Source organism: Catharus ustulatus, chromosome 3 (assembly GCF_009819885.2).
Source record: "Catharus ustulatus isolate bCatUst1 chromosome 3, bCatUst1.pri.v2, whole genome shotgun sequence".
Classification (NCBI taxonomy): Eukaryota; Metazoa; Chordata; class Aves; order Passeriformes; family Turdidae; genus Catharus; species Catharus ustulatus.
In genome coordinates this window covers 112635983-112661144 of record NC_046223.1, presented here as the reverse complement: position 1 = coordinate 112661144, position 25162 = coordinate 112635983, and the positions used below count along the sequence as shown (strand labels likewise).

At 39.2% G+C, this 25162-nt stretch overlaps 1 protein-coding gene across 8 annotated transcripts in view; it reads left to right on the top strand.

Moving 5' to 3' along the window:
* The window catches only part of ITSN2 (intersectin 2), an 80332-nt gene that overhangs the window by 13398 nt on the left and 41772 nt on the right, over nucleotides 1-25162 (top strand). For 6 of the 8 annotated variants that reach the window (XM_033054125.1, XM_033054120.1, XM_033054121.1 and 3 more), the window contains exons 2-8: nucleotides 301-364; nucleotides 18019-18111; nucleotides 19741-19804; nucleotides 21278-21441; nucleotides 22692-22889; nucleotides 23216-23312; nucleotides 24979-25121. In XM_033054125.1, coding sequence (XP_032910016.1) covers nucleotides 334-364; nucleotides 18019-18111; nucleotides 19741-19804; nucleotides 21278-21441; nucleotides 22692-22889; nucleotides 23216-23312; nucleotides 24979-25121 — 790 coding nt within the window. In that variant the 5' untranslated portion in view covers nucleotides 301-333. The remainder of the gene's footprint in view (nucleotides 1-300; nucleotides 365-18018; nucleotides 18112-19740; nucleotides 19805-21277; nucleotides 21442-22691; nucleotides 22890-23215; nucleotides 23313-24978; nucleotides 25122-25162) is intronic. The other 2 variants (XM_033054126.1, XM_033054124.1) reach the window with 1 other exon arrangement.

Genomic DNA, 25162 nt, shown 5'->3' with positions numbered 1-25162 from the left:
TATGCTGTGCCCAGCCACATGTCCCGGCGAGCCGGGAGCTGTTTGTGTACATCACTGCCAGCACTCGGCACTGTTTTCCTTTAAGAGCTGCCTCAAGGTTCGGGACTGCGCTGCATTCCCTATACACACACACACACAAAAAAATAAAACAACCCCGTCCCCGCTCCCCGGTGTAAAGGCCGCTGGTTCAGCAGCCGGGCCGGGCATTGTTCGCTGTCGGAAGCGGGGCCGGGGCCGGACGCGCCCGGCTCGGCTCTGCCCTTGTTGCATTATTAATGGCACGGTGTTTTCATGTTGCAGATGGCTGAGGGCTAGCGGGCTGCACTCGGGACCATGATGGCTCAGTTTCCCGCAGCCGTGAATGGTGAGTAGCTCCGAGGTGCTCAGGTACGGGTGGGAGGGTTGGGATTTGTTGTTTGTTTGTGGTTTTTGGTGGCCGCAGCAGCGTTTGGGTCACTTTGCTGCAGATCGCTGTGCTCAGCCTGAGCCGGTGCTGCGAGCCTGGGAGGGGACCAGCATCACTGCAGTGTCATTTGGGCTACGGAGCAGCCCGGAGTGGCTGACAATCATTTACAGGGCTGGGGAATGTGTGAGTTGTAGTGCGAACACTGCCTGACTTTCAGCAGGGAATATGCTAAGTAATAGTTGATTAAACTTGCATACCTTTTCTGTTATGTAATTCAGCACAAAATGTGTTCCATTATAGTCCATTACATTGTTCATTTTAAACAAAATATTTAAATGTGTCAAGCAGTTTGTGACATTGATGAAAACAATCAGTCAGCCCTTCTCAAAAAAAAAAAATTTCCTCTTGATTGCGGTCTTTCCACTACAGAAACTTTTGAATTTGTTTCTTGGTGATTTCCTTTCAAAGACATATATGATTCAGAACCTTAAAATTGTTCCTGCGTGTGTGTATGGGATGGAGCTTTTATTTTTAGAGAAGGCTTATTTGTGAAGGCATGATTTGCAAAGACCTGCAAAGAAATTTGACATTTGCATGTTGTTATTTACAGAGCTGGCCAAAATGAAAATACAAGTATGGAAACAATGTTTTGTACTTCAGATACTCCTGATAAGGAGTGTTTCTCCTGATAAAAATAGAAAAATAGACACAGGAATGAGTATTTATCTCATTTGTCTCTGAAGGGTACTGCAGGACTGGAAGGTCTTCAACAAATTTAGAAAATTGTCACTGAGATAAATTGGGAAAGGGTTTTTGGGTTGGTGTTGGTTTTTTTTCAGCCCAGAACAACATTCAGATTTCAGATTAAACCTCTGTTTTACAACTCTGTTTCATGTGAGCATAAGACATTTTGTAAAAGAAAAAAAAACCTATGTAATCACACACTTTTTTATACAGTCAGCTGCAGTTTTTTCCAGACTTTGTTTCACAGTCTTATAATAAAAGCCAAGTAAAAGGAGTCAATAAATACTAGGGGAAATCCTGTAGACCAGATTTTTTTTCACTTAATTGGACATAGTGGATCTTTTTATTTATTATTTTCACATGATTTTTTCTTCTCTATTTAGAATAAACAGTCAGAAGTTCTTGGCTGTCTCTGTGGTTGATATATGTATAAGTTATTTGATGTCTTTTTGTTTTGGCTTTCTATTCCTCAGTTCTGTTGGAGGATTGCAAGTGTGCTGTCAGTGCTGACCACATACACTGCTCAGAAGCCTTAGTTGGGGAGAGTGATCCTTGATCTGAAATCCCTTGGGCAGTACTGTCTGCCACTCTCAAAGGAGTGGTGTCAGAGGATGCTGCCTTTCCCCTCTCAGAGTTTTACAGTATTGGAAGGCATAGTGAAGAGAGACTGAGGAAGAGACACACCAGGCAATAGTTAAACTGTTACTCCTCACAGAGTAGTTTGGATGACTGTGTCAACTGTAGTCTTGCAGTCATATTTCTTATCAGAACTGGTGAAATTTCAGAGAAGTCAAGTGCTTTGAACAATAGTTCTAATGTGATTTCTAGGTAAATACTGAGCAATCTTTGCTGTTGAAGTTGTTCTCTAATCTTTGTTCCTCTTCCCTGCTACTTTGCATTTACAAGCGCTGCTGTAGTGGTTGCATTCAAAGTAGCTCACCTGCATTTGCCACTCATTGCAGGAAACCTCTAATTATGTTGTTAGACCTTGGTAGTGACTTGAACATGAGATGAAGGATGAGGTTATGTGTGAGGCAGCCAAGCCATTAGGCACTGCTGCAGTCTGGGAGCACTGGATGCCTACCTCACCTTTGTGTTAGCACAGCATTGACCCTTCTCTGTTGTATCCTCCTGGGGGAAATAGTGGGTTCCTTCTGTGGGAAAAAACCCTCTTATTCTTACCCAGGTACAATATGCTTTGCTTTTAGTTCATAACCAGTGTAATGCATGAAGTAGTTTCCGTTTCTGGGTTATTTTTGGCGTTCAGTGTTGCAGAAAAGTGAGTGGATGGCATGGAGCAGATGTGTGTACAAATGTGTGATTATGTGACACAGTCTGAGGACTGCAGGATTCAAGGCACAATACTCAGCCTCAAGCAAATACCAGTGGGAAATGCTACACTTCATTTCCCAGCCTAAGCAGAGCAAGCAGCACTGCACAGGATCCTGAGAAGGAAGGGTAACTGAGCCTTGTGTGTAGTTCCAGTGGAGAGACTGAGCTTCACTGAGGCACCTTGAGAACATACCTGTCCAGCCTTAGCATGGGCTGGTGGCCAGACTGTGCTGTGCTGGGAGCTGCTGTGTTCCTCTGTGGCCAGGTGTCAACATTGTGTGCTCTAGGGCACCTGCTGTTGATAGACCTGTCCTTAAAGTCATGAAAGGACACGGTGCCCAGAAAGGAGCTCCCTTTGACTCTCCACTGCTGTCCAAGGTGACCTCTGTGGGTACCTTACCAACCAGCTGAAATTTATAAAGGAAAAGCAGGACTAAAGAGTGGGTGTTGATTTTTCTGGAACTCAGGGCAGACCTTCCAGTTTTTACAAATTAGTATCTCGTGCAAAATGTAAAGGTTATGGTGACATTTTATGTGAACAGGCAAGGCTGAGCAACATGTTTCTTATACAGCACCAGATGGATAAGAGACATTTATCTGTGTGGAGTCCAGTTTTATCACAGAGCCACTCCAGGCTCTCCAGTCTGCAGACAACTGAGGATACCCTATTAAGAGTTTACTTCTATCCTGCAGCTGCTTCATATTGATCATTATTCCTGTAAAAATTATAATAAAAGAACTCAGTTTATGGTAGCTGATTCTTCTTACAAGCAGTTCTCCATCTGGACAAAACTTGCTTAGAATTCATCCTGAGTCTTGCAAAAGCATTTGGAAACTTATACTAAATTTGGAAATTTATACTAAATGACAACTTCAGCAATTGTGTTTCTAAAGAAAGAGTTAATATGCTAACTGCAAAAGACACTTAAATGGATAAAGGCTTTAATAGGTTAAAATATACTTCCAAGTAATTTGTCTCAGTGATTGCTGCCTTTGTCACTGGAAGAAGTAACCTTCACTGCCATGGGATGTGTTGTTTCCAGCTGGAGAGGAGTTGCAAGATGTTTCTTTTCCAACTCCCCCTCCTTCTCTCTAGGTTAAATCTGTTCAGGATTTGGTATCCATGCTGATGGGACTTGGTTTGAGGAGATTTAATCTTAAGGGACCACCTGGAACAAGGAAAACAGTATTTGCTGATCAGTATCTTTCACATTGTTTACTTAAGTACCGTTGGAATTTTTGGGCTGTGCTTTTTTTTGTTTATGTTTTTATTTGCCATTTCTCTTCCCTTCTACCACCTGTTTCCTTTCGATATCAATTTTCTGTGGTCCAGCAGGAAAATCTTTGATAAACTGAGATGTAGAAAGTAACAGTAACTCATTTCATATGCTTCTAAACCTTCATAAGTAGAACTGGATTTTGTGCTGCTGTGAAGAGAATTGTGTATCTCACACTTAGGTGTGTTGGAGACTAAAGTAGACGTGAAGGGGTTCTCTGAGGTCCTGGTTACCTGGTGTCAGGGGTAAAACACTCACCAACAGGTCCTGCTGCACATTCTCTTTGGAAAAGTCAGTCTCAAGCTTTGCAGTCTGAATTTTTTTTGAATTAGGAACAGGCCTGTTCATCAGAGTTCAATTAAAAGCTGGTTAAGTGCAACCTGACTCTTTACCTTGCATGCACTGTAGATATGGAAACTGTAGACTTGAATATCAACAAGCGTAGATAAAGGTACAAAGCTGAATTAGACCTTGCAAAACAAGTATCAGAACTTGTTCTTCCATCTAAAAGTAGGAAAAGGGAAGAAATTATAAGACAAGAGTAAATATTTTTTCTGTGATTATTTATTAATTAAACCTTCCTTTCAGTGAGGGCAGTGGTGTCAGTTGAAATGGAGCAAAATTCACAATGTCACATCTGGGGGGGGGGGGTGTTTATCTTCCACTATCACACCCTGCAGAAAATTAGTTTTCCAATGTGTCTGCCATGTTATGTTTTCTTTAATCTTGTAAGTCAGAAATAGTTCTGTAGGGTTTCAGAATATAAGGTGCCTTATTTGTATTTAATTGTGAGGATGAGTCGCGTGGAAGATGTAAGAGGAAATCTTAGAAGGAAAAAATTGTTTGATATAGAGGTATATGTTAAATGGAGTAAATGGAAATAGGTTTTAACAAGGCAACCTTGCACTTTGTGCCTTCTTCAGTACTTGAGTTTTGTAGAAAATGTGTAACAGATCCTATGTTTGGATTTCATTAGAGAAATAAATGGCTAAAAGGGAAGGAAAATACAAGTTTTAGACCAGAATGTTGTAGTCATGTTTTTCTTCATGGATTTTATCATGATGCCAGTCTTAATAGCTATTTGTGGCAATATCATCAGAAAAAAGAATGTATATGCTGGTTAAATTGGAAGATGACAAACTCTGGAGTAATGTTCCAGCTGGAATTACACAGTATGGGCTGCATATCATTAGTAAATTTCATCACATTTCTGCTGTGCTGACTTCAAATAGCTTTTTAGCCATACCATGATGGGCTAGAAGAATTTTGCTGTGTGCTGGAAACTCAGCAGTTGGCTGTGACTAACGAGGAAGACAACCGGATGTGTTAGAGGATCACGTAGTAATTACGTGATTTGAGGGAAAGGAAATGCATCCTAAAATGTGGTGGGTGAAATAAGGAGTGCTGTGTGCTATTGCTGCAGGCACTGGTGAGACATGTTGTGAGTTAGAATTTTGGTTATCTGTTTAAGAGTGGGGGGAAAAACCCAGGGAGTGAAACAGATACAGTGCTGGGCTTCAGTGCTGAGAAAGAATAAAGGGATGGCCTTTGTTAACCTGCCCAGATAAAAGCTTACTGTTTTGGTTTGGGGTTTAATTTCAATTTCTTTGCATTTCCTATTCAGTAAATAAATTTCCTCTTTATTTTTCCTTACTGGGAAGAACAACATTTGGGAAGGAAAATAACTTGTCTATGAGTACAGTGTTAGCACAAGGGTAAATAGACACGAACCAGCTGTTGGTACAGTTGGTCTGCAAATGGGAATGGTTCTGTCAGCAGTGACATTCTGGACCATGGTCAGGGAGGACATCTGATTGCCTTAAGGCAGAACTTGCATTTTAGGAAGGAATTAATGTATTAGAGTTTCTTGGAGAAGCGGCAGTCTGCACATGGTGACCTTGGAAGGCCCTTCCAATCCGGTGCTCCTAAAATGTAATGAAGAATTAGGTAATAATGAAGATTAGTGTTAGATCTTGAGCTGTTAACTTAGTCTAAGCCTATAGCTTTGTCTTGCTAAGATTTCATTTTGTTAGTGTCATGTGTTAGCTTTTATAAGGTAAGTTTACACGAAGTGGGAAACCCAGGATGGTTTTTATCCGGACTATGAATACTGTAATGCAAGCTGCTTTATTCATTTTGGATGTCAGAGAGACTTCCTGGTGTTTTTTCTTCAAAGCATATGAAACCCTAAACAAAAAACACAAGATGATCTACAAATACTTTCCCAAAATGGAGCAGAAGGCTGAAGGCTTAGATGAAAAGACTCAGAAACATAAATCTAACACATGGACAAGTTTCAGAATGCTTTGACTGTTAAAATGTTCATTTCCTTGAAGGTTTAACTCCCAAGTTTGTGAAAACTCTGATAAACCACTTCATGTGGTTGTTGCAATTCAGGGTTGATGAGCATTGTGTGAAGTGGCACCATCTTAACATCTACTAAATTCCAAATCATCTGTGATCATCACTTTGAACAGGCCATAGACGATACTAATCAGTATTGGCAGAATGAGTTCAGGTTTAGCCCACTAATTATAATGGCAAGAACAAACACATTTTTCAGGCATTGTGGTCTGTCAAATATATTTATATAATGCCCTATTACTTTAATTAGAAATCTTGTATGTTCAGGCTTTCCAGTGTACTGCATCAGTTCTTTTGGACATCTGTTGTTTTTCCGACAATGGGACAGTAGCCTTAAATCATCACTGAGGGATGGAAAGCTGAAAGAATGTCAGTGACCATGGGACTAGCACTCATCCTGGCTATCTTCAGAGAAGATATTTTAATAAACTAAAAACATTTGTGCTTTAGTTGGATGGAAGTTCTCCATATGCAAGTCTCAAGAATAGGTAAGATAAAATAAATATCAAGAGCTTTTACTGCTCTTTCACTGCTTAGTGAAGTAATTTGCTTAAAAGTTTTCTATATATGGAAATATAAATAAGAGGTGGTATATTTTTCCCTGCATTTCTTCTTATAACCATGATTTAGCATGGATCTATGATCTCTGCAGCACAGTTGTTTCTTTAGGAAGCACATCTTTCCTGCAGAGTCCTGGTTTCACTGTTGTAGAACTCTGCACTTGTTACAGGGTGTGTTGATACTTGTATAACTGTACTGAAAAGGGTACACTTTTATTTTTTACCAGCTACAAGTGACATTTGTTGTGCCTCTTATTTCTCATGTTCTCTGTATTCAGATTGGATTAAGAAATACACAGACAGTCTTTTTTAACCTGGCCTGAAGATAACATTCATTAAGCTTCCTTTTCTGGAAATGATCCACCTGTAGCTGCCAGAATCTGTTACACAAAAGGATCTGGAGTTAAACACAAAGTAAAGGACACCTGAGAAAAAGGTGGCCACAGAGAGGTTGTGGGTCCTGTGATAAGAGAGACTAAATGGGTGAGAGTTGTTTAGTTTAGTTTAGAGACAGCTAAGGATAGTTTAGGTGTTTTTTTGGACAGCTAAAAACCTGTAAAACCTTAACAGTATGGGAAATGTTAATAAGGGAAGCAATATTCACTGTATTTTTTCATATCTGAAAAGCAACATGACACCTGGTGAAATGATTAAGGCTAGCAGAAGAAAATGGGTTTGTTGGTTTGACAGTTTGTTTCACACAGTGAACAACTCACAACTCATTTTTAGAGCTCACTGTGTTTAAGATGTTTTGGAAGCAGTACATGGAATCAAAACTTGAGAAGGAAAGATCTGTGCTGTGGCTATTAAATGGTTGCTATGTTTGGGGGTTTTTTTCCTTCTCTTTTGGGGCTTTTTTGGCTCAAGAAGCTTGCTAAATTGGTGATTTCTGGCAACTGAGAAACTGTAATAACTGTAATACCCAGGGAACAATTCTGTTCCAAATTCTAGCCTGTAAATGCCCCCATGAGCTGCTGGCAAGGCAGAATTAGGGACTGTGATATAAAGTGATACCAATGGTTGTATGAAGATAAATTACACAGTTTTTTTACTAAGAAAGTATTTGTATGTGTGCTGGACATAGTTGGCAGGTTCTGCTAATTAGGATTTTAACCTTCTAAGGTGTACTGTTTAAGCAAACTCTTCTAGCTTCTGTTTCCTTTGTGTTTCCTTCCAGTTTTCCCTCCATTTTTGTTTTCTGCCAGGCCTAGAAGTTTCAAAGAGGAGGGTAACAAGAGTCATTAAAGATACAGAACAGCTTCCATATGTGGATTAATTGAATTGACTAGGACATTTCAGCTTGGAAATGAAAGGCTGGGGATGGTGCAAATGTTAAGTTGCCTCCCCAAGGTCATGCATTATTTTTCAGGCCAGGGAATGTTAATAAGTCTCTGATAACACAAGATTCACCAGTATCAGATGAAAGTACCATTGGCAGATCTCAGTCATACAGAGCACTTTGCACTGTGTCAGATGAACAATGAAAGCTGTGGGAAGCTGTGGATGACAAAAGGTCTTCCTTAAATGATTAGAGGTAGGTGCTCTCTACTTATGAGGCAGTACCTCTGGTTCAGGAGCTGCACTGGGGCTGAGAAGACATCCTGGGGCAGCACCACCACATGCTTGGCTCAGACTGTCACTCTGTGCTGGAGAAATACTCAGTCTCTGCTGGAAGGACTGTTACTGGGTTTTGTTTCCTGAATTACCTCCTATTTTTATTTTATTCCAAGATCATTCAGGAAGTGCCTCTTCATATTTTTTTTCTTCTCCCCCACCCTTCCTGTGTAATTTTTTGGGGATTTTTTTTTGTTCATGTGTTTTCCTCTTCTCTTTCAAGTCTGTATCCCAGTTCTCCATTGCAAGTATAACCCAGCAGCCTTCCTCCTGGTCCCAGACTTCCTTCTCAAGTCTGAGAACCCGGAAATGTTTTTTACTCTAATGGCCAGATAGCAATGAGAACTATGAAAATTACTAGAGAGGACCTAATATTCGTGAAACAGAATTTGTTCTGATTTTGTCAGTGTATGTCTTTGTGGGAGAATAGTTTCCTTTACTACACCTAATTTCAAGGTTCACTTTGCATCCCCTTCCCTGGTATTTTTACTGCCTGCATTTCTTCTGGTGCAGAAAGATTTATTGGCTGCCACAGATGGAACTCACCTGAATCTTATTAGTTTTGCTGCACTCCACAGAGATTTGCTATACAATAATTAAACAAATTGTTCTTTTGTACCTTTTTAATTAAGTCATAGGGTTGTTTTGTGAATACTGGTGAGCAGCAGCAGCATAAAACATCCATTTCCAGGATTAGAAATGTTTTGTCTAAGTTCTGGTTTTCTTTTTCCACAAATATGGTGACTAAAAATTTTTATTTTCCTCATGATAGTCTTTGATACTGTGCAGATTGATGAGTTTACTCAAAAAAGCTTCTGAATGTCCTTAACTGAAGGGTAAGCATCTCTTCCATCTGTGTCAGACTGGGAAGGAAGGCCATGGATGGAAGTTTGTCCACTTTAAAAGCAAATGGAGGCAGGACTTAAAGCTGGGAGAATTTAGCAAAGTGTGGTTCTATTACGCCATGATAATATTGTTTACTTGACCGCTTCATACCTTCCATTGGAAAGACTTGTTGGTGTGACTTTTTTTTCTTCTCTTCTTTCCACTTCTAAAATCCACCCAAAAATATGAATTGCAGCTTTAGGAAAATGACCATTCCCCTGTGCTGGGCACTGGAGAGGATGTGCCACAAATCCTGTGTCCAGTTCTGAGCTCTCAGCTCAGGAAGGACATTGAGGGGCTGGAGCGTGCCAGGGAAGGGGCTGGAGCACAGGTGTGATGAGGAGAGGCTGAGGGAGCTGGAAAGGGGCTCAGCCTGGAGAAAAGGAGGCTCAGGGGGAACCTTCTGGCTCTGCACAACTCCCTGACAGGAGGGGACAGCCAGGTGGGGTCGGGCTCCTTTTACAAGTAACAAATGACAGGACAAGGTGAAACGGCTTCAAGTTGTACCAGGGGAGATTTAGATTGAACATTGGAAAAAAATGCTTTAATGCTTTCCTAAAAGGTTTGTCAAGCATTAGACAGGCTGCCCACGGCAATGGAGGAGTCACCATCCCTGAAAGCATTTAAAATATATATAAATGTGGCACTGAGGGACTGGTTTCGTGGTGGGCTGGCAGTGCTGGGTTAGTGGCTTGGCTCCATGATCTTAAAAGTATTTTCCATTCTAAATGATTCTGTAGTTCCATGATTCTGGGCACAGACAGAGCTGTCGTTGGGCTTGACTCATGTGGTTGTTTCATGTGCTGCATCACAACTCAGCAACTACAGATGGCTTCACTGTCATTGTTTCTCCAGAATTAGACAGAAAATAATTTTGTAATAATTGCTGGTATTGAATCTAGATCTGGCAAAGGCTTAGGTTAAGCCAAGCTTTGTGTGCCAACTTCTTCATGTAAGGAAAGGCAAAGTTAATTAACTTTTAAGAATAAAATACAAGTTTACCAACATTGTGTGTTAGAGTGATTGCACTTTTTGATGAGAAGTAGGAAGCTGGCTTCATTAAAACTTAAAAAGACCCTATTGAATGAATTGTCAAAAAATTTACAGAAAACAAGTGTAAAGTGTAGCATGTTAATTTGCAGTTCAGAATGCTGTCAAGTTTATACACATTTCTAGAACACATTTCCTGATGTAGTTTTACATTAGTTGAGCTTTAACAAAACTTTAAACTAATTTTTTGTTTGTTTGGAGTTTTTTCAGTATTTTACTTCCTTGGTGTGGGGTGGGTTTTTTTAGTGCTTCAGTGGAATTGGCTATAATTTAATTAAAAATTATCTTCTGAAAATGGATAGCCTTAATGAGCTAAAAGATCCTGTTATATTTATAAAGTATAGAAATACTATCCTGCTATTATAAACTGATAGTTTAAGTGCTTTGGAATAGCCAATTGTGCTGTAGAGTTCAGAAAAGAATTGGATCTATACTGCTAGCATGGATTACACTATTATGTATCTCTAAATTGTTTTAGGGATTATACTCCTCCCAAAAGTACAGATTATGTTTCTACATTGATATCACTGCGTGGCACAGAGTGTTCTGTGTTCTAATATTCCTCCTTTTGTGTATCAAAGTGGGGGTTGCCAGTGACAAGATCACCAGGCAGAATTGTGCACACATCTCACAGGAGCAGATGGATAGTTTAAACAAGCTCAATATTTGATTTTAGTGAGCTGCTCAACCTGAAGGTTCCCAGTATACCAAATATCTGGAAGTTCTGTACATAATGTAAAGAATATGAATTGTACTCTAAAATGCAATGTGGCTGCTGTTGCTTTGTCCACATTTCTGTAAGCTTGCTCTTCAATTATATAAGCTTTTCTTAGCCAAATCTTGTAGTCTTGCATGTGCCTGACACTATTTAACAACCTGTCTGCAGGTACCAGCTGTTTTTTGATAATGTGCTAGAGATACTTGAAAATCTTTTAAAAATTCTCTTGGCTCCAATGGGCACAATTCTTGTAAACGTAGTGAAATTACAAAGTTGAAGGAGAATCATGTTTCCCTGTGTTTAACATGCTTTAGCTACAAGTTCTTCCTTTTAACTATGTGCAACAAAAAGGAATTGCTGAAGTTACAGTTAAGCACAGAAATAAACACCCTTTTCCTCTGGCAGCTGCTTTGCTGTTACTTAATAAAACGCTCACAAAACTGAGAGCCTGCATGGAGCATTTCTGGTAGGAATAATTAGGGATTAATTTATGTTTAGTGAAAGGAGATTGCATGTGGCTCCTGCCATGGCCTGAGATTGTGGAAGCTGGGAATAGCAGGTGCAGTCCTCATGGAAGAGCAGGTATGGACCCAAAGCCACCACAGTAATAGTTCATAGCACATTAGCACTCCTAAATAAGGATAAATGCTGATTATTAGTTATTTTTCTGCTGTGTTTGATACATAGAATCAACAGCAAAGGAGGGAAGCAAATATTGAAAATAACAATAACACTGATAAAGAATCTCAAATTCAGACTAATGGTAAAACATTCTGTGTATTTTCAGACTCCTGGAGTGTTTACTCACCACTGAGGAAAAATTAGAAGTCTGATTCAGCTTCACAATTGGGAATGTTAAATCCAATCTATAATAAATACTTCTGTGGTAAACTTATCTGCAAACACAGCAACACTGGAATTACTAGATTTATCCCAATATATACCAATAGATCAGACAACCCTCTGGAGGCTCCTAATGGAAGACTGTAATGTGATTGGTGGTTGCATTAAGGAAAACCCCTTGTTATACAGCTTGAGGCATGTTGCTGCATATCTGTGCTGAAATTTCCCTGTCTTTAAACATAGGGATAAATATTTATTTAAGATCATTATGATGCTTCATGTTAGTTTTTTTGATGGTTACAGGGGTGGTGGTATAATCTTCATGACTTGCATGTACAAGGAATGCTCTTTCAATTAAGGTTTATTATCTCTCTGGAGGTAATTAACTTTGTAGGTTGTAGGAGCATAGTTTTTATCAGAGAAGTACAAACAATGCCTGTGAGTGAGAAACAAAGATGTTCTGGAGAATGTGAGAAATGTCTTAGGTTTTTCCTTATCAGTAATCCTGCTGTTCTCACTATAGCTACCCTTTGCCAATGGGCAGTCCTAACCAGTGGCAGAGGTCTCACAGAGCATTTTCAAGTCTATTACTTTTCTTCTAGGACTGTACTTTTTCTCTCCTCTTTTTCAATGGTGATTTACCATTTTAAGGAAAGAACAGTGGTGTTTCCCTTTTGATGTTGGCAGCTCATCAAAGCAAGTCCTTTATTTTATTCAGAAGGTTATCTGTCTGATGCAGTGTTATAAAGACATTTCTGGAGCCTTCCTGAAATGCTGTGATCCTGCCATAAGCAGACCTCCATACTCTCACCTAGAGAGGTGTCTTTTATTTAAAGTGAACTTAAATCAACTGAAGATGTCTAATCAACAGCATGGTCACTAGTCACTTGTTTCCAGCAATAGAAAACTGTGAGTGCTGCCACACTGAATTACAGAAATACCTGTTAGATGACACTGAGGTCAGTCTGTATTTTTGTCATCCTCAGAGAAGTCTTGAGAGTTAAGTTCAAAGCATGTTTAGCTTTGGGTGTTTGGGTCTTTGTCATCCCACAGGGACTTTCTCTATGGGCAAACTCCGTGTGGTGTTGAGCTTTTGGATGTGTTCTGGAGTTTTGGAGTGGGCAAGTAAAGGACCTTTCACTGTTGGTTTTCTGTATTGGAATAGAGAATCTGTGGAGACATTTCTGGACACGAAGTCCAGGTTTCCAATACTGGATATCAAGAACAATTGCCAGTGCTGACAGTGAAAGTACCAGCCTTCTCTAGGAAAGAAAGAAAATGTGGCCTCTATCTTCCAGATGTCTTACTAAGATCGACTTGTGGTTTTTCGTAAGCAAAAAGAGCAGATGAAGACAGTAGTTACTCTGTTCTAGGGGAAGTCTTTGTCAGGAAAATCTCTCCAAGTTCAGCATTTCTTGAGTTTTGATTCCTAAAAATGCAGGGTAGTCAAATATGTTGGCTTCATGGATGAAGTTGTTACATTCTAAAGTAACCTATTTTGAAGAATAATTAATTAATGAGATACCTTCTTGTCAGAGAGATTGTACTGTTTTTCCCCTCCAAAATTTTATCAGCTACAGTTGGGAAAAATGATTTATATCTCGAAAATGTCCAGGAAATTTAAGCTGAGTCAGAAATGTACTGTTCATTGTCTACAGCAAAGCCTCTCATGGGAGCATGTAGTAGCAACTGTATTTTGATTTCTGGTGGGGAACTGATCTGTAAAAGTACTGCTGCTTGGACAGCCAAAGGTTCAGCACTGCTCCATCAAGGAGATTCCTGCCTCTTGCCCATCCTGTGGTCAGAGAGGTCTGTGAAGAGCAGACACCTGTGGTTTGGTTTGTGATTCATGCATGATTTGCCATGAGTGAGGGCTGGGGCTGTGTGGACAGAAGAAGAACAGCAATTTCTCTATGCACAATTCATTGGGTCTGGTTTATGGGCATGATGTTTCTCAGCCCTAGAACTGAAGGTGTGTCAGTGCAAAAAAAGGCTGAGGTAAGCCAGAAAAGTTTGGATGATCCATCTTGGATGGCAGATGTTTGACTCTTGCTGCAGTTTTGCCTTTCCCAGGAAAGGAGTATCTTCTCTTCATCACTGTTCAGCATGCCCAGGACGTGGCTGTGTGAAAACCAGGCAGTGTAAGTTTCCTCAGCAGTTGCACTGAATGTTCATTTTTACCACTTGTGGTAGTTTTGGGAAGCAATCACGATTTTTTGAGGATTGTAGCATAATTTTTGTAGCATGATTTGATGGTGATGGCACAGGAGAACTGAGTTTCAGACTAATTTTGGCTGTGTTTTTGTGATGGTCTTGGTTGCATTGTGCAGGTAAACACAACAATTACTTTGGAGAATGATGCTGTAATGTGCTTTGTGGAATTACCAGGACCTTGTGAGTCCCATTGTTGAAAGTCTTTATTTCAGGTAGACTGGTATGGTATTTTCACATGGGATTTTGAGAAATCTTCATATGAGCTTTTCTGTACACAGATTTTACTTTTCCTAATTGTGTCACCAAGGGTGCCATCAAAAGAGCCTGTGAGCACCTGGTTAAGCTGAACACAAGGATTCACATAGCTTTAGCCTTTCCTCTTGTGCTGTGCTCTTTATCTGGTTTCTGTGGCATATGGGGTGGGAGTTGAAAAAAACAGTGAATCCTTTAAATAATAACTGTGGGTGGGGTTTGGCTGCATTCACTGTGGCTCCCTACCAGAAGCAACGGGGTTTTAATTATTTTTTTTTTAAGTTTTGCACAAATACTTTCATTGTCCAACAGTTATTAACCTCTATTCAGAAAACAATGACCTGTTCTAGTTCAAGCTGCAGATGGCAGACACTCAAGTGATGTTAGGATAAAACTTAATTTTCTGGGTCTTTGTTCAGTTATAGACAAGCACTAAAATTTCACTGGGAGGGGTCTGCTGACTTAAAAGCGTTCTCTAGATCCTAATTCCTGCTATGAATATTTATATTTTTTAAAATCTATGTTTTTATACATTGGATTTTAAGGCTTACTGCATTTTCTTCCAGGCCTATAAAGAAACCAGCAGAGAGCATATCTTTATGGAATTAATCACAAGAAAAATAAGATTCTCAGTCTCTGTCCTTAGGGAAAGGAAGACTCTGAAATTTTTCTTACTGTTGAAAATAAATTATTAGCAGGTTGGCGTTTTCAGGGTATATATTCAGTTCCCTGAAACATTCCCACAATGTACTTTTGATAATGTGTGTTTGTAGTTCCCACTATTCCATGACAGCTGCTTGCACTGACTCACTAGGACTGTGGAAGGCTGTAGAAGCACTTGTTGATGTAATAATGTGGTTTTAGTCAAAGATTTCTTTTTTAAAATGGAATTTATACTTGGGATTGTTCAACCTGGAGAAGGCTCCAGAGAGACCTTTCTGGGGCTTTTCAGTACTTAAAGGGGGCTGTAAGAAAGGTGGGTACAAACACTCTAGGGGGACATGTTGAGATAGGTGAAGGGGTGATGGTTTAAATAAAAAAAATTGTAGATTTCCAATAGCTGTATGGTACAGTTTTTTCTACAGGGTTGGTGGGACTCTGGAACAGGTTTCACAGAGGAGCTGTGGCTGTCCAATCCCTGGAAGTGTTCAAGGCCAGGTTGGATGGGGCTCTGAGCAACCTGGTCTGGTTGAAGATGTTCCTGCTCATTGCAGATGTGTTGGACTAAACCATAGAATCACAGGCATGGAACAGAAAGAACTTTAAAGATATAGGTCCAGAGGTAAAAGCGTGCAAAAACTACCAAGTGTGCAAAAAATAGTGATGTTCTTGGATGTGTTAAGGATGGCAAAAATGAGAATGAAGGGTGAATATGGATTTTCAGTCACTTGTTGAATGAGATTTTAATCATCATCCAGCTACAGGTGTGAATTTGGGGATTTGCTGACCTGCAAGGTTTTAACACATTTGAGACAATGCTGTGTAGAATGCTGAATTTCATAGTTGGAGAGGAAATCGAATTTACCAGATAGTAAAACAACTCTTTGAATACAGAAATATGTTATTTTCAAGATTGATTGCCTAATCTGTGACACATAACTAAGAAACTGTGCATATGTAAACAGAATTTGCCTTACAATGTAAATTGGATTCTCTAGAGGGGCTATGGTGATGGTCATAACTCCAGTCAAGCAATTGTTACTGTGTTTTATCACTTTGCAGCTACTGACCATGTGAATTTATTATGGTAGCCTAAATCCTTCTGTCGTTGATTTTAAGAAGCCAAGGAGTGTTTTAGTTACCTACTTCAAAAGATGTTCAAAGAGGAGTGTTTTATAGAAGGAAGATGTAATGTTGTTAATATTTTGTTTTCCAAAAATGAAAAAGAAAAGTTTCTCTGAAGTTGCTGCTGGCAGCTTTAGAAGCATTTTTTCATCTGGTCGAGATAATTTCTATAATCATAACCACATTTATGCACTTCCCATTTATATCTTAAAATTAGCACTTTAAAGAAATCTAAGTGCTGCTCTAATTTTTGCTGTTGGGTATAAGTTGTCCTCATTAGTGTTTTTCAGTAATGCTTACACTGCCCATGGACTTCTGGCACCTGATTCAGATTTACTTCACTTTATTATCAGTATCTAATCTAGATTTATTTTTGCTCATTTAATCAGAAGAAAAAAAGGAGGGTGTTCTTGAAGTGCAATTTTACATGTAACCTGCTAGAAGACACTTTCATTGAGGCCACACTAAAAAAAAAAATTGGTATATCCTCAGGAGAGAGAAGCAAAACTCCAAATTCAAGTGTCTAGGTATTATATCCTACCACCCTCACATCTTTTCTGTCATACATCTCCCCAGTGAGTTTCTATTTTGTTTTGGTCTTTTAAAATATTTTATTTCTTACTAAGGGAGCAAGGGTAAAGAATTAAATCTGTACACATGCAAGGAGAAATAACAGTTTTAACAGGACCTTCTTAAGAGGGAAAATTAAGTCTTTTTTGGAAAATGTATTTGTTTATGTAGATAAACACAGGTGAGAGATGATTAACATCATTACTGTGTCTGTATTGGCAAGGACATCAGCTCACAGTCTCTTCATTTGCTGTTATACATTGAATGTGCAAAAATCTCTTAATTTTGCAGATTCAAAACTTTGAAATAAAGGTTTATGTAGGAAGAGGAAGCATTTTATGGTAACTTTTTTTCAGAGTGCTGTGGCTTTTAAAGCAAGTTGTTAATATCTTATTACAAGAATTATTTATTCCTTTGACTGTCTTTTAGTGGGCAGTACAAACACTTGAACAGATTAACAGTTTTTTGGAGGTAGTAATACTCAGCAGAATGTCATTTTAGAAGTGTTTTTTGTGTTTAATGCTGTTTTGAGTGGTTCCATTCAGAATTTTGGCCAATTCTTACATTCATTGATTTGAAAAATTAAATATTTTTGAAGAACTTCCCAACTAAAACTTCCTCCTACTTAAAAACAAGCTGAATTATTTCTGGCAAGCTGCTTTTTCCTCCAAAGGATATACACCCTGACCTTTATGCAGCAGGTTGCAGCATTTCTGGAAGTCAGTCTGGTTCTGCCTGGTATAACCAGCACAACTTTGGTAAACACAGATATTCCATGTAACTTCTAATTCCTGCTCTCAGGGTGTAATATTTTTTATTTCATAAAACATTAAAAAATGCGAAGTGGAAATTGCATGCTGTTTAAAAAAAAAAAAAAAGCCCAAAATGTCACTTCTTTGTCAGACAAAACCAAATTATTTTTGCTAGCAGTGTTTTTAGAGTGTTGCCAAGACAAGTGTGAGCCTTTTTGGCACCCAGAGGGTGTTACCCCTGTGCATGAGAGCCTGGGGTGCGCTGAGTGCCATTTGTTCATCGGTGAGCCAGGGCAGTGTCTGGCTCACCCAGGGGGTGGTGAGACACATCCTGCCCGGGCTGCAAACAATCAGCAGCCACAGGAAGCTGCTCTGCACCAGCTTTGAAGGGCGACAGAGCTTGTTTGAAAGCCCAGGGTGAAGCAGTCTGGCTGGGGGATTGGCTCAGCTCGGCTTGCACATCTGGGAAGCAGGTTTGCGTTGCATAACGTCCTTGCCAAACTGGTAGGAGCTGGGTGTGTCCACGTCTAACTTTGTCTCTTGAGAAAGCCAAGATTTTATTTTGCAAGTGACGTGCTTTGTTTTTGAAAGTTTTCAGTCCATTTGGTTGTTCATTGGTTTTTTGTTTGATTTGTGTTTTTTTTTTTTCCAGGAGGGCCAAACATATGGGCCATCACCTCCGAAGAGCGGGCCAAGCACGACAAGCAGTTTGATAGCCTTAAACCCACAGGAGGTTTCATTACAGGTTGGTCTGAGGCTCTGCATTACACATTAACTTCTGTGTACACATACCTATCTCTGTAGAACAGTTTGAGAACTGCATCCTATTTCTAGCCCTTTGTTGTGTGACTAATAACCATATTCAGGCAAACAGCCACAGGTTATTAGTAAACTTAACAAGCTTTCCTCTGAAGTCTGGCACGGGAATGCTGTTCTGTTTAACCCTGTCACTTCTTCAGCTACCAACTATGTGCTGCCATTCTGTCTAGTTTCAGAAACCAGAGAATATGAGGTGAAATCCATGCTCAGATGGGAGGCTGCCAGGGAGCACTTACAGTAGCTGTTGTGGCAAGTGACACCAGACACAGCAGAAGTTTCTGTCCTCAGTCTGAGGAAAGAATGCTGTGCTGTTAGATATCTTTGTTTGGGAGGAGGAGGCAGGGAGAGGGATGCTGACAGCTTGTCCTTGTTAGAAACTGCTTGAAATTTGGGCCTTCAGCAGGAGCTGGGTGGACTGATGGCATTTTGCAGGGGCCTGCTGTCAGTTCCAGTTGCATTCAGCTGCATCTCCTCTGAAACAATTGGGTCACATTGCTATGCACTTCAGAATGTGCAGGTTCAATTTAAAATCTGCTTTTGATATCAAGAAGGACCCAATTTCATTGGCAAAGATGTCTTAATTTAAGAGTGCCCCATTCTTAGTGGGTGGGCACTAAAGACCAGCCCTGATGGCTCCTACCTGCCCAACTATCCAGTAATGCCTTATCTAGTTGCTCCACTGGCTTTTCCTCTTTTGGGGCTGGAAAGGACAGGAGAGAGTGTAAAGTTGTCTGTTTGGAAGATGCACATTTTCTGGCTAAGTGGCACCTAACTCCTGCTTTGGCCTAACAGCCTTGGAGGTTGGTGTTTACCTCCAGCTGAAAACTATGCAGTCCCAGGGACTCCCCTTAGGCCACATCTGGGCTCTTATCTGCATCTGCAGGCTTTGTTATTTATTTGGCAAGTGCTTGAAATAAAAGGTTGTGTATGAATATAAGAGAGAGCTGAAAGTGTAATCTGAAGTCTTAGCTTTAAGAATCTGTAATTCACTCAGATGTGGGCATAAACACCACTGTCCCTATTTGTATGTGAACCAACTGATGTGGAACTTGGTCTGGGATTGCACAACAGTTCCCATTCCCTTCCTGAAACACTGAAATTGTGGGTGTTCTCTGACAGAAGAGACTCTTATTTAGAACATGGTGTTTTCCTAGTTTTTCTAGAGACAATACTGACTTAAGTTAGATGGGATAAAGAAGAAAAGAAACAGCATTCTGATCCTTTCCTGCTTAAGTACTTGGGCAGGACTAAATTTTCAGTCATTCTTTAATTCACTCATCTTTTAAGATGTTGGCGGCCCTTGATTTGTGACCTGTTAAAAATTTTTATAGCTGTCTGAAATCGCTTCTCAGAGCAAAGATGGGGAATTATGGAATACATGGGTGTCTGACAATCACTGTTGTCACCAGAGTTAGAAGCTGGAAAAAAAAGCCCTGGTAGGCTTGGCATCCAGCATGGGGATTTTTCTAAACCTTGATCCCCGAAGAGAGTGCTGAGCTCTTCAAAAATCTGTTTGTGGTATAAAAGTCTGTCTTTTCTTACTTGTTTATCACAGGTGATCAAGCACGTACCTTTTTTTTGCAATCAGGTCTGCCATCTTCAATCCTTGCTCAAATATGGTAAGGTATTCTTTACTGTTTGTTTTTTCTAAGATTGGAGATGCGTAGCATTCAAATGCTACCTTTGCTTTGTTGTCTTGTTTCACACAGGCTTCCAGCAGTCAAGGCAGAAAGTGTTGTCTGAATCTTTGTTTTAATTTTACTAAATTTAGAGGAAGGTTTCGGCCTATATGCGTACCAACAGTTAATTAAAACTCAGTAATTTTTACGTCTTTCTTATGGATGTTATTTCAAAGTGGATCATGCTCAATGCTGCATTTTTAAACTGTATTAAGGGCTTGAAGTACACATCAAGTAGAAGACAAGAAAACAATCTAAAGTCACAAAAAAAGTTAGTAGAAGGACAGTTATGTTATGAGATAACAAACAATGCTGTAATACAGGAACTGGAAAAAGTGCTGTTCCTTGCAGCATGTGTATGGTGAGAGCAACACTTGAAACATTTTCTTCTCTTCAAACTCTCAGTCCTCCTTAGAATTCTGGGCTCAGTTTGGGGTACTTGGCTGTTACCAAGACATAAAAATATGTTCTTGAGGCTCATAAAAATTAAGAACAATTTTAAGAAAAAGTGTGAAAGAAAATAACTAAACGCAAGTTAGTTTTTCCTTCAGACACATAGAATCGCAGAACTGTTAAGATTAGAAAAGTGTTCTAGTATCATCAAGTCCATCCAGCATCACTACTACGTTCACCATTAAACCAGACACCTCAGTGCCTAGAAAATAGGAGTAAGGAGATTTTTCTGTGGGGCCTTGGGGTTTTGTACTGAGAGTATCAGAATGAAAGGAGAAAAGAAGCTTAACATTAATCTCTTTTTTTTCCTTAATATTTTATTTATATTCTTGCCCTTGGTCCTTGCATGCTTAAATGTTAATAAAACTTTGTATTGTCTGTCTGACCATAAATTTTGAGGTTGTGTATGCACTGTTGCATATATTTTCTGTTATATTAATTTGGAGAACTGTAAAAAGGAAGACAGTGTGGGTATCAGGCTTAAAAAACCTCACCACTGTGAGGTTAATTCACCACTGTGAATTAATGAAATTTTCATACCAGTGTATAGTGCCTTTAGGAGGTTTCTGTATCCTATTCTGGATTCTTGCATTAATTCTTTACCTTACCAAGGGTTAATTTAAAAGAATTATTCTGGCTGGGAGCATAAAGAAAAGCATAGCAGAGGCAACAAGTGTATCCACTGGGCAGGAGAATTCTGCTTTCCCAAATGTTTTCCTGCTTTCTTGGGAATTACATGTTTAATATATAGCAACCTCAGAACTGAACTCTGCAAAAGTGAGTACTCAAACTTCTCAAAGATATGAACATTATCAAAAGTAGAAAATTGACTTTACAACAGGTTTCTTATTTTCCTGTGAAAAGACAATAAACAAATCTAGTAGGAAAGCCTCACACTGATCAAAAAATGTTCTATTTCTGTTTCTGCTCTAATTTTATTTTATTTTACTTTGTTTTAAGGACACTCTCGGACCTGAACAAGGATGGCAAAATGGATCAACTGGAGTTCTCTATAGCTATGAAACTCATCAAGCTGAAATTGCAAGGACAGCACTTGCCTTCTGTTCTCCCTCCTGTCATGAAACAAACTCCAGTGTTTTCACCACTAATGTCAGCTCGCTTTGGTACTTATGAATATATAATTACTTAGTGTTCAGAGGTAAAAACCCCACAGTTAATTGCAGCCAAATAAAAGCATTAATCTGACCATGAAAGTTTAGTGAACCAGGGTGAAACAAGAAAAAACTATATTCTGATTTAGGAAATTGATCAGGTCACTTTCTTGATATTCTTGATAATTTGATTCTTTGAGGACTTTTAATAAAGAAAAACATTTATTTAGTTTTGACATGAAGGCCACTCACATCTACCATCTGACTTTCAGGTTCTCATTTTGTATTGGTGGTCTCTTTTTGTCTCCCTCCTACTCAGTCACCTATTTATGCTTTGGGGTTTTAAAGTTAAATTTAGTCAAAGGTCAGAGTTTTGGTAGAATAGGTGTTTTACATATTTTTTTTCAAATTGAATCAGATTGTCTCTTTTGGTTTTATGATTAACGGAATAGAATTACTTTGACTTTTTTGTGATGGTGTTTGGGGATTCAGTGCATGCTTGCTATTGTGTTGTTTTATACAAAATATCCACAATGGATTACATGAGCTGGATTACAAAATACATGCACACTTCTATGCAGAAATTAAATGTATGCATATATTAATTATATACATGATTTAGAATGTCTACCCATCACCAAATCTCATGTGTTTGAGTACAAGGGCGTGCATTTACAGGCAGCTCTGGTTGGCATACAGTTACCTCTATAACTTTCCATCATCTCACCAGCACTCTTGTCTTCCACAAGGTGCAGCCAGTAATTCAAGTGCCCCAGTTTGCCTCAGGAAGCTGCCTCTAGAAACCCTTTGCTAAGCATGGGTCCCTAATAAGGACTTTTCACCCCTGTGGATTGGAAGAGACTTAGTTCAGAAACAGCAGCAACTTTTCCCTGTGGAGGATTGTCACGGCTTTTGAGGTTGTAATTCTCTCTCAGGAGCCAGGCTTGTTGAAGAAGTAGGTATAGCTGCAATTATAGAAAACCAGATCTTGCTCTGTTGTGAAAACTGTAGCTAAACCTACCTTGAGAAAGAATTTTTTTTGTCAAGATTGTTCTTTTTAAATTCCTGTTCTTCAGTGTACTTTCCCCTGTGAGCTGTTATGCCTAAATTTAGGGAAAAAGTAAACATTGTACAAGAATCTATTTTAACTCATTGTATTTCAGACACCAGTTGCTTTGTGTAGTTTCTGCCTCACAAAAGGGACCAGTTTCTTGCTGAAGCCTCTGCAATGTTAAACCATGAATTATTGGATTTTGCTCTAGGAATGGGTAGTATGCCAAATCTGTCCATGCCAACGTCAATGTCTGCGATCACACCATTAGCTCCCATGTCTCTGACCTCCATGACTTCCATTCCTCCTTTGGTTATCTCTGCTCCCCTGGTGCCTTCTGTCAGTACCTCCTCGTTGCCAAATGGAACATCCAGCCTTCTGCAGCCTTTGTCCGTACCTTTCTCCTCAAGTAAGTATAGCACAGTCCAGTACTTGCTCTCAGAATTGTCAGCCTTATCTTCCCTATGGCTAATTCCAGACAGGAATGCTAACACATGCATGAGAGTTAAATAAAAACAACAAAAAAAAAAACCAAAAAATCCAACAGAAAACCCTACAAATGGTTTTTCTCCAAAGTTCACATTTGTTAATTCTGTTCTAACTAGTTAATCATAAGAACAAGACACTGATTAGCTTCTCTTACTTCTATCAAAGTGAATGTTGATTATGAGGCATTATCTTGTACCCAGCTGCTTTACAGTTCTGGGGTTAATTTTTTGTTTCTTCTTGTTGCAGCGCTGCCTCATACTGGTTCTTTAGGCCCCATGGCAGGAGGATTTGGTGGTTCCAGTATGCAGAAGGCACAGTCACTAATTGATTTAGGATCTAGCAGGTATGAAAGTTAAGTTTAAAATGGTTGTATCTTACACTTAAGTAGTGTACTTTCCAAAACTTATGGGGCATTTCTGTTCTCAAAGTACATTTGTTAAAAATTAATCTATCTAATGTGACCTGTCAAGTCTCAAAATGGATTTTGTTTTTATATGCACAATAAGTAATATTTTCAGTAAATTGACAAAATACCCAAAGTAGGTGAGGAGGTCAGATGAGCAGGGCCAAAATGAAGAGAATGTACCTCATTAGTAGATAGAAACAAACCTTACTAAGTGGTTATAAAAGCCATGTTTATGCATTATGTGCTCATTCATTATAGAGGGCACCATGTAATCAGGCATGTAAGAATAGGATTTGTTGTCAATATTTATGTGAATTTGTTTTATGAATAATAGAAGATTATGGATTTTTATAATCAGCTGCTCTGGTTCACTAATTTTAGAGCTTTGCCATAGTGTAAAGTGAGGGACTGGGCTTGTCTATCCAGTTGGGCATCCAGGGGTGTCTCCCAAAAGATGGTTCTGAGGGTAACTCTGCCCCAGTTCAGTTCCATAAGTAATTCTGAGACTCTTGCACCTCCCTGCTGCCTGTTCAGGGCATGTGGGGAGCATGATCTGGGCTCCTCACACACCTGATGTCAGCAGATGTCCTGTAAGGTGACTGTAGGCATGGCATGTGCCTGGAATAATTTTTTTTTGGTTGGTTGTTTTTTTGGGGTTTTTTTTTTTTGGTTTTTTTTTTTTTTTAAAGCTTTCTGTTGCTGGTGCTGTACAAAGGAGCCCTTCTCCAGTGCTATTGTTGTCAGCATTTTCACCATCATGTTGTCTCATTCTGTGCAGGGAATGTCAATCCAGCATTGTGCTGGAGAGGTTTTGTTTCTATCAGCATTCTGTATTGCCTTGGATAGCACTTCAAATAGGTTTGGGTTTTTTTACTTGATGGAGCAGGGGTTTCCCTTAAACAAGGCAGGCTGGAATCAGCTTTCCTGAGCTTGTCTGATTTTCAGAGATGGGATGCTGAAAATTCTGGGAGTTTGATGCAAGTTTTATGGGTATATCTAAACCCTCCATCAGCATTATTCTGCAGAAACTGACTGAGTTGGAAAAGCTCCACTCAGTGTGTCATTGTCACAAACAGAAAGAAGAGGTAGAGCTGTAATATGGTGATTAGAAGCTGCTTTTGGTTATGAGTTCATCAGATCCATTTTTATTCTCATGGTTATTAATTTGTATGCCTTTTAAAGTTACTTAAACAATGATCCAACACTCTTGGGATAGTGGAGGTGTTTTCTGTGGTTTCCTATACTATTATTTTGCAGTGGTAGAAGGATCAATTATGTGCATTAGTGCCTGTGATACCAAAAGAAAAGATTTTCAGTTCAACATGTTGTTTCCTTACAAATATATTCCTACTTTGACTGTAAAATTCTGTATTTGTGATTACATTATTTATAGCAAGTTAGCAGAGGTAAAACTTCAAGGAAGTTGTTTCATATAACTGGAAGATGCTATGTATCTTCTGTTCCCAATGCCTCTTTATTAAGCCAAGTGATTTAGTTATTTCTTTGTCTCTTTTTCTCTTTTGGTTTTCTTTTAATATTTGGTTGGCTGGTTTGGTTTTTGTTTTTGCTTTTTGTTCTGTTTTGTTTTGAAATTATATTGCAGTTCAAATTCTTCCTCTAGTGCATCACTAGCTGGGAATTCACCAAAGATTACATCCTCAGACTGGGCAGTTCCTCAGGCCTCCAGATTAAAATACAGACAGAAATTTAACAGTCTTGATAAAAGTATGAGTGGATATTTATCAGGTGAGTATGACTTTTGGTATGGACTGGGAAAACCAGAGTGT